Raw genomic sequence first — 25,762 nt, 5'->3', positions numbered from 1 at the left:
TTCGTCATAAAATGGGATATACTGTGGCGAGCACAGGTGGCGACGGAAGGAGGGTTATTTTTAAAAATTGTGATACAATATTTTTTGGGGAGATAAATAAGGGACCTACTTTGTACATTTAGATGACGTCATATATTTTTTGGAGGAGATGAAGAAACAAATTTTGGTTTAATCTAATTTATAGTTTTGAAGATTTATTTCTCTATAATCATAAATTTCCACCAAAGACAAATAGACGACGTTATAGTATAGACAGAAATTACAATTTGTATTGGTTTAAAATAAATAGGGCTCATAAAATTATGCAAACAAATAAAATTTTAAATTTCAAAACGTTTTTGAAAGATTTATCTATAGTGCAGTTTAGTTAAATACACAATATTGTAATGTATAAATTATAATACAAAGTTTAACAAAATGTTTACTATTTGAATTGAAATTTAATGAATGGTCACCTGTACAAAAGAAAAATAACCAAGCACTGTAACGAAAGAACTACTATTCTACACGTGTTAAATAATCTATGTGCGGACATTAGAACTACCACAAGAAGTGACTGTGGAAAACCGTGTTCAGTGAAATGCAGTAAAAAAAATTATTTGAGAAGAATGAATGTGATCATGTGATATATTATTTAGAAATCCATACTAGAATAACCATTTGTAGTTTAGAGGTAAGTATGTCCCCACGAAATCCATAAATTTTCCAAAAATCCAAAAATACGACTCGTGGGAGTTAAATATAGAGCAAAAAAATTAGTCCCAACGCTTATTTATCGTTACGTTCCGGTTTATTTACACTTATAATTGTCGTTATCACAGTAATAACTCAAGCTTTCACTAAATGACGTCTTAAGACGTCTGACTCACAAATCCAAGAAAAATAAAACATGTGGATCTCTAAACAGTTGTGAAATTGTTGTTGCAGATCATTGTGATGCCACTAGACAAAACCAAAGAAAATGCAGCCGGTAATCCCACAATCAACACTTCCATGTCTGTACCATTACTACAACAAGCAGGTTCACACGAGTTATCAGATTTATCACCACCAAACGCACAAACGAATAAATTTCACACGAAGAGACTAGCGACGCTGAGGCATGGAGACAGTCTGGAAAACGACCGATTTATGTACCACCCCTATATACTCAGCTACTACGAAGGGGAAAATGGAGAGCCGAAACCGCGCTTACGACCTAAAGCACCCAAACAGAATTCCGAAGACAATCAGGACATGGCTGCCATGTCAATCGTGAGTCTGTACAAAAGCGGCGATAACTTGGACTCAGAAATGTATACTGAAAGGTGGGTAGAACGTTAAAAATTACTTGTTTACTTTTCACCTGAGCATGATCGTTTATTGTGTCTATTTTTAGCATGTAATCAGGTAATTAGTTAATGTTTGCTCAATGTGTCGTGTGGAGTATCATAATTGAATAATGCATTTCGTAAGTCAAATCGTCGATTGTATCTTTGATTTCAAATTTTCCGCGTCAATTATCGTTGACATATGTGACAGTTGACTTTTGTCAACTGTCCTAACCTAAAAAATGTTTCGTCGCACAAAACAAACATGAATTCAGTGAGTTACATTAAGTTTATAGTTGAAAGCAAACCGCTGAGTGAAGGAACTAAAATCAAGTTGAAAAAAGTGGGCCCCCATCGTCCGGGTTTCAATCTCGTAAACACGACACAAGCATTTAACACAGAATTTTACAAATTGTCAAAGTGGTTGTGCGGTTGTCCCGACAGAAAAGCCCTTTTTTGCTACATTTGTTTAGTGACGGATAAAACCCGTTCGGGGCCTTGGATCGACGGCGTTAGTGTTGGTATTGCAAACTTTGAAGAGTTAAAAATACAAGTCGAGAAGCACCAACGTAGTAAAAAACACATGGAAAATAGTCTGGGTTACGCTTTAATTGGAAGTAATATCAAAGACAGAAGCAAGGAGTGGGCAGCTATGGTTATAAATCACAATGAGAGAGTCCATGAACATCGCTACATTTTAAACAAACTAATCAATTGTGTTAAAGATGAAATTGACACAAATTTTAAAACAAAAATGGAAAGAATTATAAGTGAAAGTTCTTTTTATGTAGCTTCTAAAGAAACAATATGTGATGAGTTGTTGGAGTCGGTTTATAGGGTTTGTGTGGATCTCATCCACAAGGAAATTCAACAAACTGATTATGTGTCAGTGGAATTCAATGAAGCTACAAATTCAGGTTCTTTGGACTTAGTTTTTATAATTAGATACGAACTAAGTGGCCAAATATTTGAACGTTTTTTGAAATTTGTAAAAAAACCAGAAGAGCTCTCCAGTGTTATTTTACAAGAACTTGAAAACTTGGACATTGATGACACACCTAACAAATTAATTTCGTACAGTCACGACGGTTTAAGCCTGACCTGCGCACACAGAATTGAGCACGAAAAAATAACAACTCAGTACGCATGTGCAAAGTTCATTCACAGCTATTCTCACAAGCTTGATTTGATTATTCAGAGAGCAGCTTCCACTTTCAAAGAAGTGAAAATTTTCTTTGCCAATTTAGCAACTTTTGCGAAATTTTTTTCACACCAGAAATACATAGCGCAGCTTGATAAAGCCGCAGAGAAGCGACATCTAAGAGGGACTAAAATAAAATGGAACTTTGATACACAAACTGTGTTCATAGTTTCCTTACACAAAGATAGTATAAATGAATGTCTTAATAATATTATTCAAGTGGAAACGGAACGCCCAATCGTCGCCAAAGCTGTAGCTTTGAGCAGTTTGTTGAGTGATTCAAATTTCATTTTTTGGTTGGATTTTTTCAATAAAGTATTTCCTAATTGTGATAGGTTGTTTAACCAATTGTTGTATCATGAAGGGTTTAGTGGGATGAAAGTACTTCAGTATCTGGATATTTTTAAAGGCCATATGAAGTCTGTGGAATGTAGTATTGATCTTAAAAATCAAGTTGGTGATAATTCACCTACACCAACTAAGCGACAACGTACAGAAAATGTCGCTATTAAAGAAGAAATCACGATTGATGAAATAGATCTAACGCGAGTAAAACAAGAAACCACTGACGAAATAATTACGACACAATTAGTTAATTGTGAGAAAAAGCGCACCGAAATGGCTAAATCAATTTGTAGCATAATTATCAACTGTGTTGAAGATCGCTTCAGTAATATTGGCCACCTTTCATTGGCCGCTCTCGTCCAAAGTAGTTTTTTCGCAAAATATGAAGTATTTTTTCCTAAATCTGAAGTCGCAGAAATTACAACCCTCCACAAATTGTCCATAGAAACTTTAAAAAACGAACTTCTAACCATATACAACCGAACCGAATTATCAAAAATTGAAGGTGCAATAATCCTGTTGCAATACATGTATAAAAATAAACTGACTAATGCGTTCCCTGAAACGTTCAAACTGTTGAAAATTATTTGTACCATGCCTATGATCACTTGTGAACCTGATCGGTGTTTTACGACTTTGGCGAAAGTGAAGGATGCGTTTAAAAAAGCGCGGGAATGTCGGAGCACGGATGCTTTTGTGATGTGTTCGCTGGAGAAAGAGCTTATGTTGCGTACGCCGAATTTCAACGATTTGGTAATAAGGGATTTTTGTCAGAGGAATAACAGAAATTGCGATTTTGAATATAAATGAGTTTGTTGATGTTTGGTAAGTTGATGGGAATTTGGGGTTTTTGTAGCAGCGTTGCGTTTTTAGATTGTCGGCTTTAAAGTGGATCAAAAATAATTGTGGTCTGTAGTGGCCACTGGAGGAATTAAGTCGAGGGTTTTGTCGTTGAGGGAGAAATGAAGTTTATTTGAAGGTTATCGGTCGTGAAGATGCAGAAAGTTATGGAATATTTTATTTTTTTGTTATTTTGTTTGATTTTTCTATGTACTGTTTTATAATGATAAATATATAATATAAAAATTAAGGTTGTGTCAGTTATCACTTTTGCCAACAATAAATTATGTACTAGATTTTTAGTGACGTGGACCTGAATACATTGACTAGAGGTAAAATAATGTGAGAATAGCATTTCCAATTCAATTAAAGAGATTATAAAAATTATTATTTGCCGTTTATTTATAACGGTAATTATTTTCAGATACTTCGGTAGGTAAACGAATATATTTGTGGTTTATGAATCCGTGATGAGTGTTTATCTTAGGCATCCAGATTTTCGGAAAAAAAAATCAAAATTGTGTTACATTTTGCTATTTAACTTTAAAATTGCAAAATCAAATGCTTTGAAATCATCTTATAATTTTGTCGAATAAAGTTATTTAAATGTTAAAAAGTAATATAGTCTTGAACTTGTAATTTATGAATCCGTTTGGAATTTTTATCTTAGTTTCTCGATTTTACAATTTTCGATTTCTCAGTTTTTCCATTTTAAAGGTTTTTGATTTCCAATTTTTCATTGTTAAATTTTTGATTTTTTCGTTGTTCATTTCTCGACTTCCTAACTTTTCGATTTTTCAGTTTTGGGATTTTTCAATTGTTCTTTCATTTTGAGGTTTTTCAATTTTTCGAGTTTTTGGTTTTCAATTTTTCTTTTTTTTTGGTTTTTCATTTTTCAATTTCCCAAATTTTCGATTTTTCAATTTTGGAATTTTTCAATTTTTCGATTTTTGAGGTTTTTGGTTTCCAGTTTTTCAAAAACTTTCGATGTTTTGGTTTTTAAGTTTTGGATTTCTCAATTTTTCGATTTTTCAGTTTTGGGATTTTTCAGTTTATTGATTCTTCAATTTTTCGATATTTCTGTTATGGGATTTTAAAAAAATGTTCCATTTTGGAATTTTTTAACGTTTCGATGTCTTGACCATCTCGGTTTTTCGATTTTTAAATTTTTTAGACTTCGATTTTTAAATTTTTTAGACTTTTCGATTTTTAGATTTTTCATGTTTTCGATTTCCCAGTTTTTCGATTTTTCAAGTTTTTGATTTCCTATTTTTCATCTTTTTAAACTTTGGATTTTTTGGTTTTTCATTTTTCGATTTCCAATTTTCCGATTTTTCAGTTTTAGAATTTTTCAATTTTTTGATTTTTAATTTTTTTCCATTTTTCAATTTTTGGATTTGTTAAATTTTACATTTTTCGATTTTGGGATTTTTTGACGTTTCGATATGTTGACCATCTCGGTTTTTCGATTTTTAAATTTTTTTCGATTTTTGGATTTCTCGATTTTTCAAGATTTCGATTTCCCAGTGTTTCTATTTTTCAGGTTTTTGATTTCCAACTTTTCATGTTTTTAAACTTTAGATTTTTTGGTTTTTCATTTTTCGATTTCTGAATTTTCCAATTTTTCAATTTTTCGATTTTTAAGGTTTTTGATTTCCAATTTTTCAGTTTTTTAATTTTTCGATTTTTTGATTTTTAAGTTTTGGATTTCTCAGTTTTTCGGCTTTTCAGTTTTGGGATTGTTCAATATTTCTTACATTTTTCAATTTTTCGATATTTCAGTTTCGGGGTTTTTCAATTTTTCGATTTTTTAAAATTGTCCATTTTTCCATTTTGGGATTTTTTGATGTTTCGATATCTTGACAATTTCGGTTTTTCGATTTTTGGATTTCTCGATTTTTCAAGTTTTCGATTTCCCAGTTTTTCGATTTTTCAGGTTTTTGATTTCCAATTTTTCATCTTTTGAAACTTTGGATTTTTGGTTTTCATTTTTCGATTTCCGAATTTTTCGATTTTTCAGTTTTGGGATTTTTCAATTTTTTGATTTTTCAATTTTTCTTTCGTTTTTAAATTTTTAGATATTTCAGTTTTTTTTTAATTTTTTCGGTTTTTGTAAATTTTATATTTTTTGATTTTGGGATTTTTTGATGGTTCGATATCTTGACTATTTCGGTTTTTCGATTTTAAATATTTTTCGACTTTTCGATTTTTAGATTTCTTTATTTTTCAATTTTTTGAATTTCTCAGTTTTTCAAATTTTTCAATCTTTCGATTTCCCAGTTTTTAGATTTTTCATTTTTTAAACTTTCGATTTTTTGGCTTTTCATTATATTTTTCGATTTCCCAAATTTTCGATATTTCAAGTTTTCGATTTCTCAGTTTTTCGATTTTTCAAATTTTCGATTTCCAATTTTTCATCTTTTTAAACTTTCGATTTTTAGATCTCTCGATTTTTCGAGTTTTTGATTTCGCAGTTTTTCAGTTCTTCAATTTTTCGATTTCCCAGTTTTTCCATTTTAAAGGTTTTTGATTTCCAATTTTTCATTGTTTAACTTTTGATTTTTTCGTTTTTCATTTCTCGATTTCCCAACTTTTCGATTTTTCAGTTTTGGGATTTATCAATTTTTCGAGTTTTTGATTTCTAATTTTTCATTTTTTTAAACTTTCGATTTTTTTGGTTTTTCATTTTTCGATTTACAATTTTCCGATTTTTCAGTTTTAGGATTTTTCAGTTTTTCGATTTTTCAGGTTTTTGATTTCCAATTTTTCTTTTTTTTAATCTTTCGATTTTTTGGTTTTTAAGTTTTGGATTTCTCAATTTTTCGATTTTTCAGTTTTGGGATTTTTCAATTTTTCGATTTTTTAAAATTGTCCATTTTTCCATTTTGGGGTTTTTTGATGTTTCGATATCTTGACCATTTCGGTTTTTCGATTTTTGGATTTCTCGATTTTTCAAGTTTTCGATTTCCCAGTTTTTCGATTTTTCAGGTTTTCGATTTCCAATTTTTCATCTTTTGAAACTTTGGATTTTTTGGTTTTTCACTTTTCGATTTCCGAATTTTTCGATTTTTCAGTTTTGGGATTTTTCAATTTTTTGATTCTTCAATTTTTGTTCCATTTTTCAATTTTTGATATTTCAGTTTTGGGATTTTTAAATTTTTCGATTTTTTTAAATTTTCCGTTTTTCCATTTTAGGATTTCTTGATATCTTGACCATCTCGGTTTTTCGATTTTAAAATTTTTTCGACTTTTCGATTTCTCGATATTTCAAGTTTTCGATTTTCCAGTTTTTCCATTTTTCAGGTTTTGATTTCCAATTTTTCATCTTTTTAAACTTTCGATTTTTTGGTTTTCATTATATTTTTCGATTTCCGAATTTTCCGAGTTTTCAGTTTTGGGATTTTTCAATTTTTTTATTCTTCAACTTTTGTTCCATTTTTCAATTTTTTATATTTCAGTTTTGGGATTTTTCAGTTTTTTTTTTAAATTTTACATTTTTCGATTTTGTGATTTTTTGAGGTTCCGATATCTTGTCCATTTCGGTTTTTTGGATTTTAAAAAAATTTCGATTTTTCGATTTTTCAAGTTTTCGATTTCTTAGTTTTTCAAATTCTTCAATTTTTCATTTTCTTCAAGTTTCGATTTTTTGGTTTTTGATTTTTCGATTTCCCAATTTCTGATTTTTCAGTTTTGGGATTTGTGAATTTTTTGATTGTTCAATTTTTGTTCCATTTGTCAATTTTTGAATTTTTTAAATTTTACATTTTTCGATTTTGTGATTTTTGACGTTCCGATATCTTGACCATTTCGGTTATTGGATCTTAAAAATTTTTTGATTTTTCGATTTTTCAAGTTTTAGATTTCTCAGTTTTTCAGTCTTCAATTTTTCATTTTTTCAAGGTTCTATGTTTTGGTTCTTGATTTTTCAATTTCCCAATTTCTGATTTTTCAGTTTTGGGATTTGTGAATTTTTTGATTGTTCAATTTTTGTTCCATTTGTCAATTTTTGGATTTTTTAAAGTTTACATTTTTTCATTTTGGGATTTTTTGATGTTTCGACCATCCTGGTTTTTCGATTTTTAAATTTTTTCAATTTTTAGATTTCTGGATTTTTTAAGTTTTCGTTTCTTCAATTTTTCGATTTCCCAGTTTTTCCATTTTTCAGGTTTTTGATTTTTCAATTTTTCTTCTATTTTTCAATTTTTCGATATGTCAATTTTGGGATTTTTCAATTTTTCGATTTTTAAAATTTTATATTTATCGATTTTCCAAGTTTTCGATTTCTCAATTTTTCAACATTTTAATTTTGGGAATTTTTCAACTTCTGGATTTTTCAATTTTTCGATTTTTACTTGACTGGCTACTTTCATGTTTTCTCTACCTTTCATGATCCCTAAAGTACGAAAATGGGTCTCTAGTTTTCGTCTGTCTGCTTGCCGTCTGTCCTGATTTTTGCTTAACAGATAATCTCAGAAACTACTGGAGCGATTGTAGTCAAATTTTATGTGTGTATTATGAATACTTATCGTGTAGTACGTGTAGTACCAAGGAACCCAAGATTTTTTCAAATTAAAAAAAAAACATCAGTCACCGTCAAGAGTTTTACAAATTATTAAAACAACAGCTTTGTTTAGTGATTTACCATGTTGACGATTATTAAAACTTTTGTAAGATTTCAGAGTAGTGAGTTTTATGGTTTCTAATTTTGTTTTATAATCTGTTTTTTTTTCCAAAAATTAGACCTCTAAAGTAAAAAGTGTGGGCGGAATAATAAACCACATCTACAGAAGCGTGTTATTTTATAAAATTTAAATAGGTTGATCGGGCAAATTTTGATTAACGTTTTATAATCTACAGTCCTGTTCACTCTTTAGTGTAAATTTTTGCTTGATTGTGATTTTTCAGGCTTTAGTGGAAAAATGAAACTTGGTGAAGTTAAAATGTTGCCAAATTCTTCTAGATGTTAAGAATTTGAAATTTTTGTATTTTTTTTAATAAAACGCACTGACTCAAACTACTCACGTAATTTTATCTAGTTTAGTTAAATGGACAAATAGGAATGGCTTGGACTTTGTGTTATATTCCTAAAATTTGACAACAATCAGTCTAGTGGTTTCGGAGATTGTCTAATAAAATTGCCAACAGACAGGCATACGGAACTTCTAGACTGATTCTTGTAAAATTTTACATATATGTATTTTAGGGATATCACGTAGTTGGTAAAACGCTAACCAAAATTTATCTGATCATCCCCACCAACAATTTATTGACGTTACCAAAAAAAATCTTCTAAAATCAGAATTTTTGTCATTGTTGGTTTTTGACGTATACGGGTATTGTTGGTTGCCTATGCAATGTTCAATATTTATAGTATATTTTTTGTTTCCCCAAAAACTTATTCAGCTTATTCTTCCCCTTTTAATTTTATAAAAAAATTGAACATTTGTTATAACTTGAATAATATTACAGTATTATTAAATACAGAGTGTGTCAAATTCACTACATATATTTGTAACACTTTTTTCCTTGCAACTTTTGAATCAAATTGTTGCCGAATTATTGAGTCTCGCTAAAAAAAGGCGTTCAAAAAGTAAAAGCCGCTAATCATTATGAGGGTTCTCAGAATTGGATAACTTCGATTTAAAAAAAATATCAAATGAATAACTCTGTTTAGGATCATTAAAAAACATTTGATAACCATTTTAAAATTTATACGACCTTGAAGAGAAGCCGAAATAAGATTTGGATTTGATTGGCACCACTTAAATGTTAATAAGTTGGTACAAAAACTAAAAAAAAGTCGAACAATTTTACACAAAGACATTTTTTTTATTACGTGGGACTTTTTACCACTTTCCATATTTTATTAGTGACTGCTAATTTTTTGCACATCTAGTTTATTAGACGGAGTTTTCCCACATTTTAACGATTTTAATGTGAAGGTTGTTCCGATTCAATAATCTTGGATCATTTAATTTTACTTTAATAAGCTAAAGTAACATGTGCTTGTTTGTTAAAAATCAATCTAAATAGCTTGTAACGTGAGTAGTTAAAAACGAATTAAATATAACTGTTGAAATTAGTAAATTGTGACCAACGTGGAAGTCTCTTTTCGTAACAATGTCGACATAAATAGCTCATTCTAAATTGATAAAATGGAATTGTTTTTAATAGTTGCGATTTAAGAGTCGCTATATCGTAGTTAAGAACTCATTGTTTAGTCGATACACAATCGATATACCAGCCAGACGCGTTAACCACCAAATGTGCTCAAAACATTATTTCATATGTTTATTTTTATAGTGTAAACTAAGTAATTTCTCGTCATAATTTATCCCATGCGTGCGGATACCCATCACGATAATTTTTGTGCAACCTAAAACCCCTAATTGATCTCTCAAATTCATTATTTTTCCCCTTCTGAGACCACTTAGTTAATTAAATTCAGTTATCAAATTAAAATTACCACAAAGTTTATGCACAGAGACTCCGATAGTCGGCCAAAAACCAAACCCCGAATCGTCATACCAGAGAGTTCGATCGAATCTCAAGAATGTGAAACTCAACCAAACCACAACGAATCTAGTCATAAAGCGAGCGGAAACCGAAAAAGCGAGAGCCCCGGCTGTCGAATACCCACGATTTATTTTGAAGACGGCATGAGGTCTGTGGATTTTGTGCTGGTATGGGACGCTTTCGAGGATGACGCCATTACGGAAGCAGCGTACCAGAAGAGGAAGGTTTTTGAGGCGAATTTGGTCGCAGACGGACTCGAACTGGAATATGTACCCCAGGAGAGCAACGGGTTGAACTTCGTTAAGGTGGGTTTTGCGGGTCGAGCGGGATTGGAGTAATGTGTGGGGTTTTAGATACACGCACCAAAGGAAGTGCTGAGGAGGTACGGAGAAATATTGAAGCTGCGGATGCCGATGAGAAAGGTAAATATTAACATAATAACTTTTGTAATGAAAAAAGTATTACATTAGATGTTGCAAAGTTGCTGCAGAGACGGTAATATAATTTTACTGTTGTAGAAATTATTAAAAGGAATCCGGGTTTAGTGATGTTTGTATTTTTACTTCCCGAGCGTAAGCAAAGGAAGTATTGTAATCGAGTCCGTCGGCCGACTCTCTACTTCTACGTTTTCTCGATCTTTCATGACCCCTAGAAGACGAAGAAATAGGTCTCCCATTTCCGTCTGTCTGTCCGTCTGTCCGTCTGTCCGTCCGTCTGCCGTCCCGGATTTTTATTAGACAGATAATCTCCGAAAGTACTCGACCGATTGTTGTGAAATTTTCTACTTATATTAAGAATATCATGTAGATGGTAAAACGCTAACCAAAATTTGTCTAATCATCCCCACCACTAATGCGATGACGTCATTTCAAAATTGTACATAGTAAATGGGTTTTCAATTGTATAAAATAACATAGTCCTACACATGTAGTTTACAACTCTGAATCGACTTTTCACCCGAAACGTCCAGATTTTTGGAAAAAAAATCAAAATTATAAAACAACATTTTGAAATTTAATTTTTAATCTGCTAACCAGAATGCTTTGAAATGTTGCAGATGTTTTAAGGCTATAAAGAGCATCATAAATCTTTAGTCAAAAAATATTTGCTTATCCCCTCCAAAAACTTGATGACGTCAGCTCAAAAGTTTGTGGAATAAATCATATCTAAAATGTACAAAATATGATGAGCCTGTACTTGTCATTTATCACTCCGTTCATATTTTTTGGATTTGCATATACAGAGTGACTCAAAAAAATTAATGAATGCGTAAATATATTTTATTGATTTAATCAGGAACTACAAAACGGAATGCTCTGACATCTTGCACATGTTTTAAGGTGATAAAGAGCATAATAAATGTTTAGTCAAAATATATTTGCTTATCCCCTCCAAAAACTTGATGACGTCAGCTCGAAAATTTGCCGAATAAATCATATCTAAAATGTACAAAATATGATCAGTCTGTACTTGTGATCTATCACTCCATTCATATTTTTTGGATTTGCATATACAGGGTGATTCAAGAAAATAAATGAAAGCGTAAATTTATTTTACTGATTTACTCAGGAACTACAAAACCGAATGCTTCGAAATCTTGAAGATATTCTAAAATTATCATAAGCATGGTAAATTTTTGATCAAAACGTATTTGGTCGTCCCCCCTAAAAAAATTATGACGTCACCACAAAATTTTGCTGAATAAATCCTATCTAAAAATGAACAAAATATAGTGAGTCTCTTCTTGTGATTTATCATTCCATTCAAATTTTTTCGATTTGCATATACAGGGTGACTCAAAAAAATTTATGAATGCGTAAATTTATTTTATTTTGTTTTAATCAGGAACTACAAAACCGAATGCTTTGAAATCTTGCAGATGTTTTAAGGTTATAAAGAGCATAATAAATTTTTAGTCAAAATATATTTGGTTATCTTCTACAAAAAACTGATGACGTCAGCTCAAAAGTTTGCCGAATAAATCGTATCTAAAATGTACAAAATATGATGAGTCTGTACTTGTGATTTATCATTCCATTCATATTTTTGGATTTGCATATGCAGGGTGACTCAAAAAAATTAATGAAGGCGTGAATTTATTTTATCGATTTAATCAGGAATTACAAAACCGAATGCTTTGAAATCTTGGGAATATTTTAAAGTTATTATAAGCATGGTAAACTTTTGTTCAAAATGTATTTGTTCATCCCTCCTAAAAAATTGATGACGTCACCCTTAAATTTTGCTGAATAAATCCTATCTAAAATGCAAAAAATATGATGAGTTTGTACTTGTGATTTATCATTCCATTCATATTTTTTAGATTTTCTTAAGAGGTGGTTCAAAAAAATTAATGAAGTCAATTTATTTTATTGATTAAATTAAAGGCAACACTTATTATTAGTATTACACCCCAACCAACCCAATTTGGTAGACACAAAATTTGTTAAAGGAAAAACTCGGTTGAAACATAAGGGTAGCACGCTTATTTACATCGACTTTAACATTACAGACCTGCATTTGTTTTATGCGCTCACTTGGTTCCGCGAATGTGGAATAGACATGTTTATAATCAACCAATTGTGAATTTCACCGTCAAGAATTAAAATAAAACCCAATGTTTTATATAATAAGCGGAAGTCGAAGCAATAAAACCGATGGTCGTTTTGTTTACAGTTTCTCTGTTTGACTCTCACGTATGCTGTTACGCTTGTCATCTTAAATTAAGAATGTTTATACATACACGATTTTCAGTTGCCTCTGATACGTATACGTGAGTAAATTGTTTCGTTATTTTATTGATTATTACAAATCAATATTCAAAACGACCCAATTCATTTTCCCGAAAATTTGAGAAAATATAATAATTTTATTCTTAGTATTACACTACATCTATCCCAACTGATATACGTGTCCTTGCAAAAATGTTGATGACGTCATCGCATTTTTTTTTTAAATTCCCACTACAAAAATGTAATGAGAAAAAAAACACAATTTGCATGCAGTCGTCAAGTTTCCGACAGCGAGGGAAGTACTGTCTAAACTCTTTAGACCAATTTTTTTTACACTACGACACCGTCAGGATTCCTTTTAATGTATTCAAAAGAGTACACCGGTCATTGTTCTCACCGTAGTATAGAGCTCTGAGTTTAGTTTTGAAAAGAATGACGTATACAATTAAGATCTGCAAATGATTTGATTTTACTTTTTTTTTGTTTATTTTTTAATATATGTATATCTCTTTGTTTGTTTTTACTATTCTGTTGCTACAGGAATTGTGTAAGTTACCCCGAGAATTCCGTCAGAATCGTTTATATAACACCCCGGCTTTTATCGCTCAGGTATTTGAAGGATTTTTGAAATGTTGACAAAACGCATACTTTTTACTTCGAATTTTTGCAAAACTGATACAAATATGTATCCTTGCACTTATTTATTTTTTAAAAATAACGTTGTAAAAAGTAAAGCGGTGCTTTAAATTTTCAATTTTTTGTGTCACTAACTGGGGCTACTAAAAATACTTTAAGACATACTCTTATTACAGGTTTACCTATACTAACTCTTGAAATGGGTTCATCAAAAACACTAGACAAACACAACTAAATAAAAAGTCGACACTTAATTGTGATTAGTTTATCATTGCAGATGCCAGCCTTTCAGCAAGTACAGTCAAAAACAAATTTTCTCGTTGAAGAGATAACCAGCCAATGGGATAAGCTCAAATCGTACGTCATAGTAGACACTGAGAAATTTCCAGAGAAGAACCAACGCTTTACGGCTGTCTACAGCCGCGATAGAGAATATTTGTATGTTAGTTGCGAAAGTTTCGTTAAATATGGGTTCGAAAGAGAGTTTTTCCAGGTTTGACGTAGATTCGCCTTGTTTTTTCACTCCCGCTATACACTCGAGGATTGTTCAGTTCATTCTCGACCGTAAGAAGTACAGCGATAAGGAACATGACGATTTTTCGTTCGGGATAGAGAAGCTTTTGAATGAGAGTGTCTACAGTGCTGCGTATCCACTGCACGATGTAAGCTTGAAACAGTAATAGTTGATCACGCTGTATATTAAAAAACAAGTGTCATAAGTAGACAGCGGATTTCTGTCGGGCTACGTCACGATATAGGTGGGGACGCGCTGCAACGCCGGGACTCAGTAGCGGGTGATAGGTAATCACAGAATTTAATTGTCATTTGATTCCATAAATACAATTAACGATTTATTAATCAAACGGCTAAGTAAATGAGAACTGGAATTAACAGCAGAGTGCAACGAAGCAGCGTTATTCTAATCTCAAATAAACGAAGTGCAGCCGGTAACAGCAATGAATTCCCATCCCGTACGAGCCGTACCGAGTTTGGCCTTGTCTAGCCCGACAGAAATCCGCTCTCTAGTCATAAGACATGGTTTAATTTTGGGGAATTTTACCGCGGTTGGTATGACAAATGTCAAATCGTAAATTTGAAGTTTAAATTTTCACATTTTGAAAATTTCTAATTTGCTAATTTAATGTTGTAAGGGCGACTTAAAACAACCAGGGTCCCTGCGCTACCTTTTGTACAACGAGTGGACGGCAATAAGAAAATGGTACCGTTACCAACCGCTGGACTACGTCAAAGACTACTTTGGGGTAAAAATCGGGCTATATTTTGCCTGGTTGGGTTTTTACACCCATATGTTACTACCAGCCGCCATCGTAGGCTTTTTATGTTTCGTTTATTCATGCGTCACACTCTACAACAATAAACCAAGGTAAGTTTTTTTTTTATCTCATAACCAAAAATAATTATTGTAACACAGTGAAGACATTTGCAACTCCAACAACACAATAAAAATGTGCCCTTTATGCAACCACTGGTGTAACTACTGGGACCTAACAGAGACTTGCACCCACGCAAGAATTACTTATCTTTTCGACAATGCAGCGACAGTTTTTTTCGCAGTGTTTATGTCTTTTTGGGGTAAGAAAACCACCACTTTAGTTTGACAAATTAAATAAATAATCTTGAAGCGGTCCTTTTTCTGGAACTATGGAAGCGTTATTCAGCGGAAATCACCCATCGATGGGACTTGACGGGTTTCGATATTCAGGAGGAGCACCCACGACCACAATATTTAGCCCGACTTGCCCACGTTAAAAGACAGGAAGTTAACGTAGTGACTAATCTACCAGAACCACACGTCCCGTTTTGGAGGTTGAGGGTTCCCATAACAATTTTTAGTTTCTCAGTGGTGATGTTAATGGTGCGTTCGTCACAGTGGTGTTAAGGGCGATATTCATGCTCGATTTTAGGTTACAATGGCCCTAGCGACAGTCGTCGCTATTGTCGTTTATCGAATGTCAGTGCTTTTCTCGTTGAGGGTCTACTCAGATACCGTTGACAACAGTCAGGCGATTTTGTTCACAACGGCTACAGCGGCCTGCATTAATTTATTTTTTATTGTGATATTCAATTGGGTAAGTGTGGGTTTGGGTGAATTTATGTTATTAAAACTGATTTTGCAGTTCTATAATTACGTGGCTGAGTATTTAACTGAGTTCGAGCTTCTCCGAACGCAGACGGAATTCGACGACTCGTTGACTCTCAAGATATATTTGCTACAGTTCGTGAATTATTACGCTTCGATTTTTTATATAGCGTTTTTCAAGGGGAAGTTCATTGGTTCGCCCAAAGATTATGAAAAATTGTTTGGTTTTCGACAAGAGGAGGTATTTAGTTATTTTTTTTATTTTTTTGTATGTAAAATTGTAATGTAGTGTGGTCCTGGTGGTTGTTTATTGGAGCTTTGTATCCAACTCGCTATTATCATGGTCGGAAAGCAAGCCATGAATACCATCCTCGAAATGTTGTTTCCGTTGTTTTTTAAATGGTTGAACACCATCAAAGTTAAGACTGGACTTACCAAAGATCGCTCTTGTAAAGGAGAGCGGCCGCAGTGGTTGAAGGATTATAAATTGGTGGAGTGGGGGCCGAGAAGTTTGTTTCCAGAGTATCTGGAAATGGGTGGGTGTTTTTTTTTTGAAATATCAAACTTTTGCCTGATTGGTTATAATTGTAGTACTGCAGTACGGTTTTGTCACCATTTTCGTGGCAGCTTTTCCATTGGCGCCGTTTTTTGCTCTTTTGAATAACGTCCTGGAAATGCGTCTGGATGCCAGGAAGCTTATAACGTTTTATAGACGACCCGTTAGTCAGAGGGTCAGGGACATAGGGGTGTGGTACAGGATTTTGGACTCTATTGGAAAGCTGTCAGTTGTTACAAATGTAAGTAATTGCGATAATTTATTATAAAGATTTTTTTTTCATACGCAAAAGTATTGCGGTTGACGTTGCCGTTCGCTGTTAACTTGTCGCTGAAAGTTGGCACGCCGTTGTCGAGGATTTTGCGGTTTTTGCAATTAAGCTCCGCCCCCTTGGCTCACGACGAATAAAAAAATCATCACAATTGAGATAGGGCGGGTGGGCGGGCTTACGTTTTGCCTTGTGAAGTTTCGATTTGCAATTTTTTGTTTTCAATTTTAAATTTCCGATTTACCAACATTTGATTTTTTGAATATTTTAATTTACAATTTTTCGATTTTGCAGTCAACTCGATTTTTCAATTTCTTGATGCTTTAATTTTTCGGTTATTCTTTTTTGGATTTTCCGGTTTCCCGATTTTTAATTTTTCGATTTTCAAATTTTCAATTTGGATATTTTTGTTTTTCCAATTTTTCGATATTACAATTTTCCGATTTCAGGTCTTCTAGTTTTCAGTTTTTAATTTTTCTCAGTTTCCCACATTTTTGATTTGCGGTTTTTCGATGTTTCAGTTCCCGAATTTTTCAATTTTTAGATACTTTAATTTTTAATCGATTTTTCAATTTTTCATGTCTTCATTTTTTCTATTTGTAGTTTTTCTAGTTTTCAATTTTTAGATTTTTTTATTTTTAATTTGGCTCTTAAATTTTTCAAGTTCTCAATTTTTTACTGTTTCATTTTCCCAGATTCTAATTTTTAAATTGTGAACAAAAAGAACAAATTTATTACAACTGAAATTTTCACGATTTGACAGTTTTTGGATTTTTCAATTTCTATATTTAATTTTCACTGCGTTATTCAGTTTTACGTTTTTTGATTTTACAATTTTTCGCTTTCAAGTTTTCTAGTTTTCAATTTTTCGATCATGCAAATTTTCGTTCCTTCAGTTTTTCGCTCCGCAGTTTTCGTTTCCTGGATTTTTCGATTTTTCCATTTGTAGATATTTTATTTTATTTTTATTTGAATTAAACGATTATTCAAATTTTCATGTCTTCAATTTTTTGATTTGCAGTTTTTCTAGTTTTCAATTTTTTGCTTTTAAATAATCAAGTTCTCGTTTTTGAATTTTTAAATTTTGGATAAAGAAAAACCAAGTTTTTTTATGTTGCTCTTGTGTTTTCGATGTGTTCTTTCGAAAAATGGAAACATCAAAATAAAAAATCGAAAATCAGATAACTGAAACGACGAAAAATAAAACACCGAAAAATTGAAAAATCTAAAAGTAATAAATTTAGAAAGAGTTAATCTAAAAAGTGAAGAATCTAAAAATTCAAGAATTTAAAACTGGAAATAAAATTGCAAAAACAAAATTTTAAATTAGAAATTTAAAAACACTGCAAAACGAGAAATTGAAAAACCGAACAATTCAAAAATAGAAAAATTGAGAGATCTAGAAATTAAAAATATCAAAGATGAAGTAACGAAAAATTAAAAAATCGCACAATTAAAGTGGAAACTCAAAAAATTGAAATCAGAATACTAGAAAAATAAAAAATAAAAAATCAGGGAAAGGAAAATTCGAAAAACTGTATAAACGAAAAAAGTAAAATTGAAAAATCAGTTTACCACCTTCCAAGATGAGAGAAACAAAATTTTTCACATTTATTTCTAAAATGTTAAAAACAAATTTTTGTTCAGGAATATATCGGTCAGAATTAATAAAAATATTAATACAGCGCAAATTCACTGCTGAGGCATTGCCTCATCTGCCTCATAGAACAAACCGCCGCTGTCACATGGTAATTTCTCGTAGAAAAATAAGGATTTTATAATTAAAAAAATCATCAGAGTAGAAATAGGGCGGGTGGGCGGGGTTTATATTTTGTCTTTTTTTTCTTAATAATAAATAGCTATCTTTTCCCAACAAGAAACTTAAAACATGGTAAGCCCCCCCACCCACCCTATCTCAATTGTGATTTTTTATTCGCCGTGAACCAAGCTTAACTGCAAAATGCTTATTTTTTTAAAAGGAATTAAAAACTTGTTTTTCAGTATCGTGTTGTCCCTTGATATTCCTAATAAACATATAAAATGTGACAACAATCGGTCCAGTACATTCAAAGATTACTTGTCTAATAAAAATGGATACAGCTACCAGACAGACAGACAGACAGACAGACAGAAACGGAAGACCACTTTTTTCATACTTTAGAGATCATGACACGTCGAGAAAATATGAAAGTGGCAATTCGGCCGATGGACTCGATTACTAGACTTCCTAGAAATAAGGATTTTGCAGTTAAGCTCTACCCCCTTGGCCCACGACGAATAAAAAAAATCATTACAATTGAGATAGGGCGGGTGGGCGGGGCTACATTTTGCTTTTTTTTTCTTAATATGTGTAGTCATTTTTTCACAACAAGAAACTTAAAACATATTTAAAATGATAAATTTGTACAGGAAAATAGCGATTTTGCAATTACGCTCCGCCCCTCAGTCTGACAACGAATGAAAAATTCATCACGATTGAGATCGAGACGGATGGGTGGGGCTTCTCTTTGACAATTTTTTGAAGTTTCGATTTGCAATTTTTTGAGTTTTCAATTTTAAATTTCCGATTTACCAGCATTTGATTTTTTGAATATTCTAATTTACAATTTTTCGATTTTGCAGTTAACTCGATTTTTCAATTTCTTGATGCTTTAATTTTTCGGTTATTCTTTTTTGGATTTTCCAGTTTCCCGATTTTTAATTTTTCGATTTTCAAATTTTCAATTTGGATATTTTTGTATTTCCAATTTTTCGATTTTACAATTTTCCGATTTCAGGTCTTCTAGTTTTCAATTTTTAATTTTTCTCAGTCTCCCACATTTTTGATTTGCAGTTTTTCGATGTTTCAGTTCCCGAATTTTTCAATTTTTAGATACTTTAATTTTTAATCGATTTTTCAATTTTTCATGTCTTCATTTTTTCTATTTGTAGTTTTTCTAGTTTTCAATTTTTAGATTTTTATATTTTTAATTTAGCTCTTAAATTTTTCAAGTTCTCAATTTTTTACTGTTTCATTTTCCCAGATTCAAATTTTTAAATTGTGAACAAAAAGAACAAATTTATTACAACTGAAATTTTAGCGATTTTACGGTTTTTGGATTTTTCAATTTCTATATTTAATTTTCATTGCGTTTATTTATACTGTGTTGACTGAGCATGTTTTTAAATTGCAAATTTTCGAATTTGTTTTAAGTGTTTACAATTTTCCGATTTAGAATTATTCAGTTTTACGTTTTTCGATTTTACAAGTTTTCGATCATGCAAATTTTCGTTCCTTCAGTTTTTCGCTCCGCAATTTTTCGTTTCCTGGATTTTTCGATTTTTCAATTTGTAGATACATATTTTAATTTTTCTTTATTTGAATTAAACGATAATTCAAATTTTCATGTCTTGAATTTTTTGATTTGCAGTTTTTCTAGTTTTCAATTTTTATCTTTTAAATACTCAAGTCCTTGTTTTTGAATTTTTAAATTTTGGACAAAGAAAAAACAAGTATATTTTGATTGCTCTTGTGTTTTCGATGTGTTCTTTCGAAAATGGAAACATCTAAAATAAAAAATCGAAAATCAAACAACTGAAAAGACGAAAAATGAAACACCGAAAAATCGAAAAATCCAAAAGTAATAAATTTAGAAAGAGTTAATCTAAAAATTCAAGAATTTAAAACTGGAAATAAAATTGCAAAAACAAAATTTTAAATTAGAAATTTCAAAAAAAATGCAAAACGAGAAATTGAAAAACCGAGAAATTCAAAAATAGAAAAATTGAGGATCTCGAAATTGCAAACCTCAAAGATGAAGTAACAAAAAATTAAAAAATCGCACAATTAAAGTGGAAACTCAAAAAATTGAAATCAGAATACTGGAGAAATAAAAAATCAGGGACAGGAGAATTCGAAAAACTGTAAAAACGAAAAAAGTAAAATCGAAAAATCACATTGTTAAATTATGGGGAAAGTGAATGCCCACCTTCCAAGATGAGAGAAACAAAATTTTTCACATTTATTTCTAAAATATTCGGCTTACGATGAATGAAAAAATAATCAGAATTGAGATAGGGCGTGTGGGCGGGGCATATATTTTGCCTTTTTTTCCCCCTTAATATAAATAGCCATCTTTTCACAACAAGAAACTGAAAACATGGTTAAAATGGTACATTTTTGCAAGGAAATATGTATTTTGTAAATATGGAGCGGAGCCTAATTGCAAAATCGATATTTCCTTATACAAATTTACCATTTTAAACATGTTTTAAGTTTCATGTTGTGAAAAGAAGTCTACACATATTAATACAAAAAGGAAAAAGGTAAATTGTACCTTTTTTCTTAATATACGTAGTTGTCTTTTCAGAACAAGAAACTTAACACATGTTTAGAATGGTAAATTCTTGTAGACAAATATCGAACTTGCAATTAAACCCCGCCCCTCGATCTGACAACGAGTGAAAAATTCATCACATTTGAGAATTGAGATCGGGGCGGGTATGGGTAGGGCCTAATTATTTTTTTCTTAATATACAGTGTATTCTTAATGTTTTTAATTTCTCGTAGAGAAATAAGGATTTTGCAGTTAAGCTCCACCCCCTTGGCTCACGACGAATAAAAAAAATCATCACAATTGAGATAGGGCGGGTGGGCGGGGCTACATTTTGCCTGTTTTTCTTAATATGTGTAGACTTATTTCGACAACAAGAAACTGAACATCAAAATTACTGTCAATGGCAACTTGGCAACGTCAGCGGGAACAGCAACTGCAACGGGAATTTATTAGGTTTCTTCAGTTTTGTTCGCTACTCGTTTTACTTTCTAGTTCAGTTGACGGAGCGGTACTCCGAATTTTCCTTCGATACTAGCAGATATTAGAAGCATGATTTAAATACGCTTTTTAGGGTTTCATCATTGCCTTCACTTCCGAATTTATCCCACGTTTCATATACAGAATATACGTAAGCGAAGACTACAGTTTAAACGGTTACTTAAACTATTCTCTGTCGTACTTTGATTCCCGCGATTTCGAGAATGAATCGCTGCCACGAGCCGACAATTCCCATGTGGTCTGCAGGTAATTTTCGTGTCTTCCAAAGCTAGTTTTACTAGAAAATACTTTTATTTTATTTAGATATCCAGACTTTCGAGAGCCGCCTTGGTCCGACACCCCCTACGCAAGAACACCGACATACTATCACATTTTAGCAGCTCGTTTGGCCTTTGTTGTTATTTTTGAAAATGTGGTAGCTTTCATAATAATTATAATCAAGTGGTGTATACCGGATATACCCGGCGAACTCAAAGACAGGATAAGGCGCGAAGCTTACATTACCAATGAAATTATTATCAAACAAGAGACAATCAGGGCACAGAATGGTTATCTTTGTAAGTATACTGAATTATTGGGGTGTTTCTTAAAAATGGTTGACTTATTTCAGATCCATCACCTACTTTACATAATGATGTTGTACGTAATCTCCGTGAGTGTCCCGCTACTCCTGAACAGTGGGACCGGTTGCTAAGTAATTCGTTAGCTGGGACCGATTTTGATTTAATGGTACATAGTAGTGGTTATCCTGAAAATAAAGATAATCAAGATCAAACTCCTATGAGTATCTAGTTCCTTAGTTGCTAGTCTTTTTTGAGTGATATTTTTAGCAGTTGTGGTTTGGATTTATACTCGCTGAGATTTACATTAGACTAACTCAAAACCAAGAGATCTGAAAATACTGTAAACTTAAATATTTATTTTTAAAGTGGAAATAGGTTTAAAGACAGAATATTTTTTACCCATAGTTTAAAGGATATTTTATTCAGGAGAGTTTTTACATTTTTGGCCCGGATTGTTGTGCCTTTTTTAAATTGACCCTCCGAAAATAGTTTTAGAAGTCATTTTCATCCACAAATCGCAATGCTTTTACGATAATCGATTTTATGTGTTGTTCCTATTTTTTTTTATATCTCGAAATTACGAAAAATACTGTGATAACATTAGTCGCTTTTGGTGTAAAAAGTCGAAATTCATTTGTAACGTTTCCAGTAGCTGCTCATAATGTGTCTAATGTACTTAAGTCCATTATCGAATTTTTTGTTTCTCAGTACCAGTTAAATTGAATATACTCGAGTGTTGCTTATACGTGTAAACAAACAATACGTAAGTAAGTAAGTAAGTATAATACAAACGACTGTAGATCTTCCATTTGTTTTTCCGTCTGCAAATTCATTATTAATATTTATATATTATATAGGCTGTGGAATATTTTAGGTGAAGTGTTGTTTTCTCATGCTGAACGATTTATTTCGTAATGCTTAGACTCGAATTGTTAACTCATGAATTTTAATAATTTTATGTACTTATAAGTGAATAAATGCTTCCAAGACTTGGTGTTTCATTTAAGACTCAATTCCTTCTTTTTAGCACCACTAAATAAACATTATTTAAACATTTAGAGTGGGATTCGCAAACTCGTGACGTCATGCAAATTTTAGTGGGATAGTATATACAAATATATACAAATATGTTTAAACACTGCATTCGATTAATTGTGTGCCAAGGTGCGTAAAATCTGCATGTGCAAAATGGTGACATCCATGTACAGGTTGAGGGTACCCAGAATATATTCCTCTGGAAAAAAAGTTGTGACGATCATTTGTGTATCAAAAATAATAAAATAACAAAACAAAAATATCCCCCATATGGATACTAAAATTTCAATAACAGTGGACTGGAATGCGATTTGTAGAAGGGCTCCAGAAATGAAAATGCATAGACCTGCGAACAAACTAAGCACAATGCGGTTACATTATTTTAATTTTGTAACTTACTCTTGTTCTGTGGTTAAAAAATCGTCCATCTGAAGTGTATAATAAGTCAAGCTTCCTAAACCAACCAGTGTAATGACGAAAGCCGTTAGAATCAGTACTTTTGGGTAGTAGGTGAAAGTTGCGCTAATAATATAGGCATCAATGATGGTCTAAAATTAACAATACCGTAATAAAAAGTAACAAAAATAAATATAGGTACATACGAAAGCAGCAAGAAGGACAAGATTACTCGGGCTATCGTTCCTTTTAATATAAAGAGTGAACGATAAGCACATACTCACGAACTGAGCTGTGTAAAGGAGCCAGTCACTGCAAAAAACGTCTGTAGTGGTTTCGAATCATGGTACAAAAACGTACTTTTCTTGCATGAAATATTTAATGGGTGATACACTTACAGAGACATAGGTTACGAAAATAATGAAAAGCAGTTGGATACCGAGTAATCTGTATACTTTCTGGAGTTCCATATGGAAGTATAATTTTGAAGCTTGTGTGACATTGTTGCAATATACGAAGTAGCGTTTAGTGAGTGCCTTCTTGACTATTTTTTTCATTTGCTTTACTTAAATGTTTGACCATTTTCACACCATACATTTGTTTTACTTCCCAAGAGCTGCATAGCTAAGGAAATTATTGTAATAGAACAAAATATATAAAAAAAATAGAATGTTGTGATAACCCAAACTTCCCGCCTTAAATTGACACCTGAAAAGGTTTGAAAGGCCCGCGAAAAATTCAAAAATTCAAACTTTGGCCTTGGCTGTGATCGTCTAACAAAATGGAAACCTACGTTGTGTTTTTTTTTTGAAAAGTGGCGGGAAGACATTCTTTCATACAAGTAAGCATACACTGTGTGAGTCGAGAGCGCAAGAAATAATAGACAAAATACAATCTTGTGAAATTTTAAACAACAAATAATTCTTATGTGAGACTAAAAGTGGACATCAAAACTTAGCAAAGATTTATAAAACAAAAGATCTCTGGTGTGAAATAAACTTGTGCAAATAAAAATATTATGTGAGGTTAAAACTGCAGAGCATGAAATTTACGTCCAATTAAAATTATACAACAAAGAAAATTACTGAAGTTAAAAATTGTGAGATAGAGAAATATAGTATGAGGTGGAAAAATTGCAAAGCTAACAAAATTTATATGAGATTAATATTTGCCGCACTTTATCAAAGATTCAAATAAAGAGTTTACATTATGCCAAATTATGTCATGATCCAAGTGATTGGTTACTTAAAAACAATTTACGTTGAGAGTTTATAGTCCGTGAACTGGTTACCCCAACAAAACACATAATAAACAAACACAAAAATATCCAGTCATCGTTGCGAGGAAAAAGCGTCTCGGTGATGTAATGTTTATCGTTGCGAGGAAATGCCTCGATGAGGTAAATTTTAACGTTTGCGAGGAATAAGCTTCGGTGATGTAATCAATCTTTAGCGTTGTGAGGACATAGTGATGTAATAATGATAACGATGATAACTGCCTAAGGGAATAAATTTTATTTTAATCCCCCCCCCCCCGCCAGTTCACGGTACGAATTAGTTAATTTAACTGCCGTAAATGAACTATTAGCAATCTTATGTGAAACATTAAGAAATGTTATAATGTAACACTTACGTATTAGCATCCAGAAACTTATTTATAACTGATTAAACAAAGAATTGTTATCCTGACCAAGCGAATTTCATGAAATCTTCTAGCAAGTGGTTTATTTAAATAATCCTGATTGTTAAATTTTGTTAGCACTAGTTGACGACTAAACCGTGAATTTACAACAATGAATCAAATTTCCACGCGTTGGCGTCGATCAAAAACTCGCATTTTTCCGATTAAGAGTCGCAAGAATTAGCTACACGTGTTGGGGGAAAACTGTGACGTCATCGGTGTTACGATTGAATGTCGTTAAACAAAGGCTTCCTCCTTTTTATTAACTACCAAACCAACTAATTTAACCTAGCTACTTACAGCATCTTTTCACCATGTGTCCACTACACCGAACAAAAGCATAATAATCTTCCCCATGCTTTCAACATGCCGCCCTCTCATAACCAACCCTTTAACTACCAACTATCCAACAAGCGTTACCGTGCACCTGGTTGCCCATGTTTGATTTGATTTTTTTTCTCAAATTCAAATTATTCAAATGTGATTTCGCGTCGCTGTTAATTAATTTCAGCGCGAAAATTTGATTCAAATTCGGTCACCACAATATTTATTTGTATTACGGGTTGTCTATCATGTTCCAAAATTGATTTTTTTTGCCTGACGATTCTACTTTCATGTATAGCCCTTAGAAATCTTCATGGTTTTCAGTTCTTTGTACAATTGTACACACCAATAATGTAGATGAAATAGTCACAATGTGGTGTCCGGATTTAAAAATTAATTTTCGCGCCAAGAAAAAACCAAAATCATTTCAATATAACGTACTTAA

At 32.0% G+C, this 25,762-nt stretch overlaps 3 protein-coding genes across 7 annotated transcripts; 2 read left to right on the top strand and 1 right to left on the bottom strand.

Annotated features, from left to right (window-relative positions):
- Positions 1 to 529: 529 nt before the first annotated feature.
- On the top strand, positions 530 to 22,871 carry LOC135129810 (anoctamin-4). Of its 3 annotated transcripts, none has more exons than XM_064057064.1 (17): positions 530 to 673; positions 928 to 1,307; positions 10,181 to 10,517; positions 10,566 to 10,634; positions 13,485 to 13,553; positions 13,858 to 14,018; positions 14,074 to 14,242; positions 14,732 to 14,964; positions 15,013 to 15,173; positions 15,224 to 15,456; positions 15,506 to 15,670; positions 15,719 to 15,922; positions 15,971 to 16,217; positions 16,273 to 16,478; positions 21,393 to 21,565; positions 21,623 to 21,876; positions 21,930 to 22,871. In XM_064057064.1, the coding sequence occupies exons 2-17, from the start codon at positions 937 to 939 to the stop codon at positions 22,109 to 22,111; spliced, it is 3,234 nt and encodes a 1,077-aa protein (XP_063913134.1). In that variant the 5' UTR covers positions 530 to 673; positions 928 to 936; the 3' UTR covers positions 22,112 to 22,871. The 3 variants fall into 3 exon arrangements, with proteins under 3 accessions (XP_063913134.1, XP_063913133.1, XP_063913135.1); XM_064057063.1 differs by having other exon boundaries at positions 13,476 to 13,553; XM_064057065.1 differs by lacking the exon at positions 13,485 to 13,553.
- Positions 1,447 to 3,910, top strand: LOC135129811 (uncharacterized). The gene is made up of 2 exons (XM_064057067.1): positions 1,447 to 3,681; positions 3,730 to 3,910. Exon 1 carries the CDS (start codon positions 1,576 to 1,578, stop codon positions 3,664 to 3,666), a length of 2,091 nt encoding a protein of 696 aa, XP_063913137.1. The 5' UTR covers positions 1,447 to 1,575; the 3' UTR covers positions 3,667 to 3,681; positions 3,730 to 3,910.
- Positions 22,746 to 23,933, bottom strand: LOC135129812 (protein lifeguard 4-like). Of its 3 annotated transcripts, none has more exons than XM_064057068.1 (4): positions 23,674 to 23,933; positions 23,520 to 23,625; positions 23,317 to 23,465; positions 22,746 to 23,274 (listed from the first exon to the last, which is right to left on the bottom strand). In XM_064057068.1, the coding sequence occupies exons 1-4, from the start codon at positions 23,868 to 23,870 to the stop codon at positions 23,031 to 23,033; spliced, it is 696 nt and encodes a 231-aa protein (XP_063913138.1). In that variant the 5' UTR covers positions 23,871 to 23,933; the 3' UTR covers positions 22,746 to 23,030. The 3 variants fall into 3 exon arrangements, with proteins under 3 accessions (XP_063913138.1, XP_063913140.1, XP_063913139.1); XM_064057070.1 differs by having other exon boundaries at positions 23,712 to 23,803; XM_064057069.1 differs by having other exon boundaries at positions 23,178 to 23,263.
- Positions 23,934 to 25,762: the final 1,829 nt, after the last annotated feature.

Source organism: Zophobas morio, unplaced genomic scaffold (assembly GCF_036711695.1).
Source record: "Zophobas morio isolate AGI-343-1 ecotype UQ-CSIRO unplaced genomic scaffold, CSIRO_AGI_Zmor_V1 ptg000017l, whole genome shotgun sequence".
Taxonomy (NCBI): domain Eukaryota; kingdom Metazoa; phylum Arthropoda; class Insecta; order Coleoptera; family Tenebrionidae; genus Zophobas; species Zophobas morio.
This window is presented reverse-complemented; position numbering and strand designations above follow the sequence as displayed.

Bases quoted from the DNA above. Each gene is read 5' to 3' on its own strand.
- LOC135129810 (XM_064057063.1), top strand. From the start codon at position 937: ATGCCACTAGACAAAACCAAAGAAAATGCAGCCGGTAATCCCACAATC. The intron at 15,671-15,718 runs GTAAGTGTGGGT...CTGATTTTGCAG, and splicing joins TTATTGTGATATTCAATTGG to TTCTATAATTACGTGGCTGA. The intron at 15,923-15,970 runs GTATTTAGTTAT...ATTGTAATGTAG, and splicing joins TTGGTTTTCGACAAGAGGAG to TGTGGTCCTGGTGGTTGTTT.
- LOC135129811 (XM_064057067.1), top strand. From the start codon at position 1,576: ATGAATTCAGTGAGTTACATTAAGTTTATAGTTGAAAGCAAACCGCTG.
- LOC135129812 (XM_064057068.1), bottom strand. From the start codon at position 23,870: ATGAAAAAAATAGTCAAGAAGGCACTCACTAAACGCTACTTCGTATAT. The intron at 23,626-23,673 runs GTACGTTTTTGT...CGTTTTTTGCAG, and splicing joins AAATATTTCATGCAAGAAAA to TGACTGGCTCCTTTACACAG. The intron at 23,466-23,519 runs GTATGTACCTAT...TGTTAATTTTAG, and splicing joins TTGTCCTTCTTGCTGCTTTC to ACCATCATTGATGCCTATAT.